Source organism: Pseudomyrmex gracilis, unplaced genomic scaffold, assembly GCF_002006095.1.
Source record: "Pseudomyrmex gracilis isolate BER0280 unplaced genomic scaffold, ASM200609v1 scaffold_1042, whole genome shotgun sequence".
NCBI lineage: Eukaryota > Metazoa > Arthropoda > Insecta > Hymenoptera > Formicidae > Pseudomyrmex > Pseudomyrmex gracilis.
The window spans coordinates 31,862-41,018 of NW_018021626.1; the positions used below are offsets into that span (position 1 = coordinate 31,862).

A 9,157-nucleotide genomic window follows, 5' to 3' on the forward strand; every position below is an offset into this window, starting at 1 on the left:
AAAAAAAAAAAAAAAAAAAAAAAAAGAAAACCCCAAAACAACAAAAAGACACACATGACACTTAAGAGTCGGCTGGTTCGTGTACACAGCGACTCGGACTCATGCTTTAGGATGCGTGTGGCAACAGATGCGAAGAGAGTGAGGAGCGCCACAGACGGCGATGCCACCGTTCGCGTTGTATATACCACAAAGAGACCGATATGTGAAACTATATACAATAATTAATGAGCAGAATTAGCTCGTTATTGATGTTTCTTTCAACATAAATTTCCGTTCAGAAAATCTGTGATCGATGATTAGGGATAACAAGTCACGAAATTTCAGCGCCAATGCGCTGAGAAATGTCAAAAGAGATATAACATATATATAAATTTTTCTCGACACACCCAATGTACGCGCATGTACGTGTATGTACAAGTCGCGTATATTTTCTCTCGACACGTTTCTTGTCACGTGAGTAACGCGTGAACGGGCAAGATTAATAATTTATCTACGACATCTCACAAGTTTCTATAAGAAACAAATTTCAAGAAAAGATTCGAGCTTTTAGCAAGCACTTACACAACATCAGAATTTCGATATTTTATTAAAGACTCTAAATTCTTTAAATTAATAATAACAAGAAGAAGATATTTTATTCGATATTTTATTAAAAACTCTAAATTCTTTGTTTTTCAATAACAAAACTGAATTATCAAAACAAAAAAACTCAGCAAGAAACGTGTTAATGAACCGATACCGATAGGTTTATTTTTTACTTTCCAACTGGAACAAAAATCACGTTTTCTATATTTCGATTTTTTTGTTTTACGTTTAAAGGGTATTTTGCATAATTTATTTAAATACGATGTACAACTGTGTTATTTTTTTAACAGGACTGCAGACAAAAATTCCAGGGCGGTTCCTTCTTCGATCATGAGGGATTGCCGTATTGCGAGACGCACTATCACGCCAAAAGAGGATCCCTGTGCGCGGGATGTCACAAGCCCATTACTGGTACAAGACTTGCTTTTGTTTTTTTTTTTTTTTGAAAAAACGTCAAACTTGATATATGTGATGTCGCAATAATGAACAATTTTGTTTGCATTCAGGTCGTTGCATAACGGCGATGTTCCGGAAATTCCACCCCGAGCACTTTGTGTGTGCATTTTGTTTGAAGCAGCTGAACAAGGGCACATTCAAAGAGCAAAACGATAAACCTTACTGCCATGGCTGCTTCGATAAACTCTTTGGATAAATAATTGAAAAACAAAAAAGATTGTCTTCGAATTACATAGACTTTGTAAGATAATATGACGAAATGGAGAGTCTGTTACGCGCTCTCGGTTTTTAATTACTCTTGACGCAATACGTAAAAGTATTTTTTTTTTTTTTGCTTCTATCGTTTATGGGCAAATTCATCGATTGATCAATCAGTCAATTAAAATATCTCGCCCTATATAAAAAGCACGAGACGTGACTTACACATTGCCTACAAATTAATCTCTCTCTCTCTCTCTTTTCGAGTTTCCATTTGTTTTTTTTTATAAATATTGATTTTTTTGAATGGTGCAATTGAATATGCGTATAAATCGCGACGAGACTCAAGTTTGATGTCAGATTTTAATTAATATATTGTGAAATATGGTTATCTTTTAATCACATCATTTCCCTTGTTAATGTTGAGTTTTAACAAACATTTTTAGCTCGACAATTGTCAGAATATAATTTACCGTTTATAAACACTGCGCGGAGCTTTCTGATGGTCGTTGAACAAATCTGAAGTAAAAAACTCTATATTTTTTTTTATGTTATATGAATGTTTTTATATAGATATATATAAAAAAATATGGTAAATATAGTGCATTTTTTAGACTTATTCGAATTCGTAAAATGCCATTTTTTAAAAGGATTGATAGAAAGGTTGTCTCTGAAAACTTTTGACAAAGCCGAAGTGTGAAAATTATAGATTGGGTCGATCTGAAAAGTCATTTGTCATTTTGTGTAAAATTTGCATTAATTAATGGATGAAATTATTTATTGATCAATGAATACGAGCCATAATGAGCGCGAGTGGGAAACGATATGACTCTGTAGTGCGTGCCTATGATTTTCAAATGTGAAGATCAGCTGATCGTAAGAAGCTGTATCACAAAGCCCCGCTCGCTTGTTGCGCTCGGTCTCTCGGTTGTTGAAGAAAATTGCACGAGCTGCAAATCATTTTTTCTCTGTAATTGCAAAATCAATCTATTTTCACATTTCGACTGTATTAAAATTTTTCAGACACCCTGTATATATTAGTTGAACACTGCTAATAAATTTGTATATTAACAGGTGTATCTAATAAACGCACATCCCGTACTCGAACAAGTATTTACATGTACTACCGAATTTTCACTGTTATTTAAAATATAACGAAAGCTCATCCCGCGCGTTAACCCTCTATGGGCCCATGTAACTTTCAAGTCACAAGCTAATATATCCACATTTTATCAAATAGTTTTAGTTTTTTTCACAAGATGATGTATATACGTCTTAATTATATAATGCCTCTGAAATAACCAATAACAATATTTGATAACGGTTGGCAGCACCATCAACCTGAAATGTCAAAATAAATACCTTGCAAGTTATATTTAAGAAAAAAATTCGGCCCATAGAGGGTTAATATTCTCGCGCGCGTGCTTGTAAAAGTATTTACATAGAATTGTAAAAGAGGCAGCGCGTTGAGATTTAACAAACCGCGTGAACAACGCGTTAGAAATTTATATAAAATTAACTTCGATCGAGTTACGATAATAATCACACGCAAGTGAAGTGATAATCAAGAGGATTACGAAAAATGAAAGCGAGTACACAAATTCGCGTCATTGCGTATATGCGCGCGAACCATGGTTTATAAGCGTAGCATATAGTTGTGAACAATAAATCAAGAAACACATCTCTTTCACTCCTTCGAGATTTTATTTGGCAATTTTGGCTGCACACATCGAAAATAAATTTTCAAATATATACAAATAAATTATATTTATATACATGACATTAATAAACATCGCATATATAGATATCTCTGTGTGTAAATGTGTGTATCAATATTGTTTGTATATATAAACTCAATCTTCTCGACATATCGAAAAAACACTTGATAAATTTTCAAACACATAGGTACAAAACACACCAAATGAAAAAAAGTTCACGTTAATGTTAATATTGAATTATATCTATACAGTGCTGTTTTTTTTGTGCTAGAGAATATCTTGTTGGAAATCATTTAAAGAGATTTAATTTGTTTCTATATAACTTCACGTTATAATATAGACTTTTTATTATTAACTTAATATTTTGTGTATATTCTTCTATATCTCGAGCTTATAAAATATTTACAATTAGTCTCTCTTTAACCTCGTGTTTCTCGTGAAATATTCGAGTGTAAAAAAAAACTGCTGTAAAAAAATCTAGTAAAAAACAATTTTAGAACTTTTTATTCAAAGTGCGATACGAGAACTGTTCGGCATTATATATATTATATATTTTCGGTATATAGCTTTCTTTTTTCTCCTTTATCTTTTATATATTGTTTACAAAAATGTGACTTTTTTTTAGGATTTATTGTGATGTGTAGGAAACATCGTCTCAACGGCGCGATATTCTACTTCTCGCGTCGCTCGCTTTTCCCGTACTATCAAAAATGTATTGAATATGCGACTTCGCGATTGCTTCGATTCGGCTAACGGCAGCTCGCCTTCGCGAGAATTGTCAGGTCAGCAGTTCGGGAAACAGCTCGGTGAAGTTCTCCATACCGAGATCGGTCAGAAGATTCGATTGACGCGAGTCCGGCGAGTCGTGCGACTCGTAACCACCGTCCGGACTTGAGCAATCCAGTTTTGTCGCGTGAAAACCCGCGGTGAAAACACCTGAACTGTCCGCGTCCGAGTAGACGTCGCTCGTCGCGGGTGACATGGCATCTCTGTACGTGGGTGAGAATTGCGTTGGATAGCCGGCCGTGTGATTGGCCACCGTGGGAACGGTGAGATGCGTGGCAACTCCGGCGTCTTCAACGACAGGACAGACGTTGCCGCTGCTCTCCAACTGCTGTTCTCCGGTGCTCACAACTTCCTGCACGCACTCCTGGATGCTCACGCAACCGCCGTTCTCTTCGCCGTAGAAGATAGTGATGGAATTGGTTGCTTCGTCGTACGTGCCGTAGACGGTTTCCGGCGCTATCTCGGATTCCTGCTTGATCTCGGCTTTGACCGATTTCAACGATCCCGTGCTCGTTGTGTTGCAAACAACAGAATGTGGGTCTATATCACCCAGATAAGTGATGTCATTTACGCCTTCACTGGTTCGACCGGCTTCCACATTTTCTGATGCCTGCCCCACCATTGCATCTGAATATTCAGATTGCTTAACGGAATCGTCCTCAAGGGTTGTCTGCAAAGAGAAACACGGACAGGTCATTAAAAAGGGAATGACTGAATCATGAAAACGTGCGAGAGGAAATGAATGAAACATACGGAACTACTCCGGGAGCAAGAATCAAGTTGCGTTTGTATTAAGAGTCTGTTTAGCTCCGGAATATTTCATCCATTTCTTCGTTGATAGATTATTTGCACTTGTTAAAAAGGAAAACAATATTATTTTACACAATATAAATAATGTTTTGGAAATATTTTTAATTTAACAATTAATAAAGAATTAGTTTAACGGCTCTCATGACCGAATATATATATTTATTAGTTTGGAAACTTCGGAGCCTTAAAGATTCTTTAATTGTTATATATACATATATATATATACGCGCATATTTTTCCGCACAACATGGCAAAACGGCTTCTACGACAGTATTTTTAATTTGTTTATAAAAATCATACAAATAATAACAAGAGAAAAGAACGGATTACACATGGACTAAAACTCCCGAGACTCACTTGTTCATTTGATCTCTGAGTATTTGCTTCCACTTCGGCGGGAACTTCTTGCATAAGGCTTTCGGCCAGTTCTTGGAGTTTTTCACAGTCGTCTCCCGGGAGATCTCTGAATAGCTCTTCCAAAGTAGACAGAAAGTCATAATCTTCAACAGGACGGCTGCTCCTGGCGTCATTGTCAGACACGATGCCGGCTGTGCTGTTCCACCCTGCGGCAGAGGGTTGATGGATACTGCAGATCCGGTTGAAGGTACAGCGCAGCCGACACGAGACTGACATAGGGAGCAGTACTGCTGTTGCTGATCTCTGACAACGTCTATCTCGCTTCTGAGCCTTTTGTTTTCGGTCATTAATTTCTCATTCTGCGAGCTTAACATCGTGCACTGCTGTGTGAGTTGTTCCGTTCTTTCTCTCAACGTTCGTACTGTTTCTTCTAACTCGTCTAACTTGGCCTTTTTGCGATCCCTTGAAGTCTGTGCCGCTACCCGGTTCTTCAGCTTTCTGTTAAACAAATATCAAACAAATTTATTTCTACTTAAATCGAATATTGATTTATCATACTTGAATATTAATATGTATAATAGATCTCTCTCTCTCTGTATAATAGAAGATACAAATTATTTTTTTATGATTTTAAAGAAAAGTGATAACTTAAAATATAGGGTAAAAGACCCAATTACTGTCACCTGAATAATAAACTCTGGCGTTAGTGAATTGTTTTTACTACTTATTTATCAAAAAACATGTGTTTTTCTTCTTATCTGGTATTATTCGATGTCTCTGATATAAGAAACAAAATAACACCGCCTCTCAAAATCTCTATTTTTATTTATAAATTTAATAATTAAAACAAAACGATGCGAGAGCTATTACCGTCACCCCTAAAATGAAAGAAACGAGACACGAATGTTGAGTGCTGGATTTTTTGTTATATTAATTGCACTTAAAATTCTATGTTAGATTGTTTTTATGCATAACTTTTTAGGATTTATTTAATATTTTAAATAAAATAGCCAGGTGACAGTAATCGGACAGATGACAGTAATTGGGTCTTTTACCCTATCAGTGTTTTAGTTTTTAATAAATAAAGTAAAATGTGTTATTCTGAGACAGTGAGAAACGCGACGTAACAGATAATATTATCAACATTACAATTCACGTATATAAGAAAAATAATAAAAATAACTTCTGCAATTGCATCAGCAATCGATAAATAAGATTTGTAATTTACATAAAACTCTAACATATTCCGCACAGAACAAAAACTCTATTAATATCGCATAAAGCTTTTGATGTCTGATATATGTCTGTATAATGAAGTTTTTGTTCTGCGTTGGTATATTATTTTGTACGGATGTAATTCGTACAAAAAAAAAGAGGCATTTATAATTAGCTGTAATCATAGACCTTATGTCACTATCATAAAATTATCAAAGCAGCACACAGGAAACAAATGTGACTTATGTAACGACCAATACGCAAGCAATATGATAAATGTCTGTAATTCGCTTAAAAACACTTTATTTTCAAGTCTTGCGTAAATATTGGTTTTTCCACTCATTTGCAGCTCTGTGAACAGTTGTTATCTGCTTTGACATTTTGTAATTTGATAAGAAAAATGAATATCTGTTCCACACACACACACACACAAACTGTGTATTCAAAAAAAATAAAAATAAAATAAAATAAAATATATATATATATATATATATATATATATATATAAAACATTTTAATTTTTAAAATAAAATCCGACTCTTCGTAAAGCATAAAATAAGAATCCTCGCTTGTTGACAGTTATCTGAGTGATGACGTCAGAAGCGACGAGAAAATACTAGACGTCTATTTTTGGACAGACGCCCAAATCGTGACAACGCACGTTTCGACTCAACAAATATGGTTTTATTATTTATTATTTATTTAGAAAAAAGAACTTTATTGATTTCCGTACGGAAATAAGTACTCTTTTTGAAGTAAGTTAGACGGGAAATAGACGTCTATCTGCTTTCTCTCTTCTGATGTTATCGTACAAGCATCCGACCAAGTGTGTGTGTGTGTGTGTGTTGTGTGTGTGAGCGTGCATGTATATCCATGAGCCCCGATATGAAATCCGTGACTCACTTTCTCTGCAGCTTTTCCTCCCACGTCAAATGATCCAGTCGACGTTTCTTGCCGCGTACGCTGGTTTCCGCGGGTTTGACGTCGCGCGCCTCCTCTTCCTTGGTGGTGACCACCTTTCTGATGGCAGAATCCATCCTTGTCGTTTTATCGGACAAGATCGATGTGGCGAAGTTCAATTTGGGTGCCCACGCGTTATTAAACGACAACTCGTTCGGAAATGTCTTCGACAATTCCTTAGGCAGGGTGATGATTACGCTCTTCATGGAGGACATAATCCGCCATGCAATAAAAAAATATCGTCTTTTCTATCTGTTGCTTTCTTCTTAAATACGTATATAATCTTTAAAAAAAAAGCTACTACGACCGACCGACCGGCTGCGAATCACTCCGAACCATCGCACCGCAAAACGCCGACTAACTGCTAATCCTCGACCGAGCGCGTAGATGATGACACATCCATTATCAGCTGACGCAACAACACTACTGCATCAGAGCATACTGTAGACACTGTAGTACGCGCGCAGTATCGTTCGTCCCCCCCCCCCATCCCGTCTGTCACTATTCGTGAGTGGTTGATTTTAGTGCCAAGTGGAACGTCGCGATTGGCTGTTCGCGAGGTTACCGCGAGTCTATCGATCTATGGCGGCCAATTGAGGTGAGCGTGAGCGTCGTTATCGCGAACCACTCCGCTCCGTTTCGTCTACTTACTTTGCAATGTTGCATCAGAAATCAAACTTTCGTCTTCTTGCGTCATTTGCTTTTATGCATTCGCGTCACACAGTATGACTCCTCCAAACTTCGAGTCTTCCGAGGAGGTTCGTATAATTTCCGGTATAAATTTTTAAATATTAGTTTGTCATAATAAAAACTCCTGGTGAGTAAGAGCCAGGAGCGCTAGATGAGCGTGATATATTTAAACAATGCGTGCGCGCAATATATATATATATATATATTTAATGTTTAAATCGAACAAATGTTTCAATTCGAATTTTAATTCAAATCAAATTTTGTTTAAATGTCTAAACCAGATGCTTTGATTTGCGTAACAATTGAGTACTTTGAGAAGCAACGTAAAAAAGAAACAAATTTACTATTGACAACAGTTAACAATAATTAAACAGTTAACAATAGTTAAATAATTGTTTGCGCGACAATAAGTATTGTTTTCTTTTTAAATATGTAAAGTGAAAAAACATAGCTTGGATTTTTACTAATAGCGATTTCGGCTGGTCTGCACCGGTGTGCCACCTGTGTAGAGTTGGTGCAATTGAGTGCAACCGCATCGGTGTGTGTACTGATTACACTAACTGACTCCGACTAATTTGTGAGAGCCACTTTGTGTACACCCAACATGCACCTATGCGGTGTACTGAGCTCAGACGAATACGCGGAACCAGCAAAGAACTGCTGCCATTCGACCAGCCGAACTCACAATTTGCACCGACACCCGAAATGTGCAGTCGGTGCAAACCAGCCGAAATCGCTATAAGTTATTTTTTTCATTTACTTATTTATTTACCTATATTTATTAAATGTTATAAATATATATAATATCATATCTATAATTAATATTTATTAAATTTTGTTTTTTTTTTGTTAGTTTTTTAAGTAAATATGTTTATTAGATTTCTTAAAATATCATTCTGGGCATTATTTCATCAAAGTATTGTAAAGTTACTAAACTAAGAAATAATTACGGTCATCCGAGCCGATCGCAGGATGTTGTGCGGAAAACTACGTATATATATATATATATGCATATATATATTTGTCGAGTGTAAATTTTTACACGTGAGTTTTTTTTTAGTTGAATATCAATTCTTAAAATTCATATTGGATGCTAGATTTGCATCACATATATGAGAGATCCCATCTACCCCCCTAACTAATTTTGAAAATATTGCGAAAAAATACTCCTCAGCCAGGAATCGAACCTGGCTTTCCGGGCCGTAAAGCCGGAGATTCCAGATTCGACTCCTGGTTGAGGAGTATTTTTTCGCAATATTTTCAAAATTAGTTAGGGGGGTAGATGGGATCTCTCATATATGTGATGCAAATCTAGCATCCAATATGAATTTTAAGAATTGATATTCAATTCAAAAAAAACTCGCGTGTAAAAATTTACACTC

General features: G+C 36.0%; 2 protein-coding genes across 8 annotated transcripts in view; one reads left to right on the plus strand and one right to left on the minus strand.

Moving 5' to 3' along the window:
• Positions 1 to 2,650, plus strand: part of LOC109861794 (leupaxin) — a 29,802-nt gene extending 27,152 nt beyond the window's left edge. For 6 of the 7 annotated variants that reach the window (XM_020441607.1, XM_020441604.1, XM_020441605.1 and 3 more), the window contains 2 exons: positions 876 to 996; positions 1,092 to 2,650. In XM_020441607.1, coding sequence (XP_020297196.1) covers positions 876 to 996; positions 1,092 to 1,237 — 267 coding nt within the window. In that variant the 3' untranslated portion in view covers positions 1,238 to 2,650. The remainder of the gene's footprint in view (positions 1 to 875; positions 997 to 1,091) is intronic. The other variant, XM_020441608.1, reaches the window with a different exon arrangement.
• A 373-nt stretch (positions 2,651 to 3,023) lies between these two features.
• On the minus strand, positions 3,024 to 7,528 carry LOC109861796. Its single transcript, XM_020441609.1, is given in 4 exon segments — positions 3,024 to 4,413; positions 4,911 to 5,087; positions 5,090 to 5,408; positions 7,029 to 7,528. Coding segments are annotated over 4 exon segments (1,446 nt in total). The 5' UTR covers positions 7,301 to 7,528; the 3' UTR covers positions 3,024 to 3,735.
• Between the last annotated feature and the right edge of the window lie 1,629 nt (positions 7,529 to 9,157).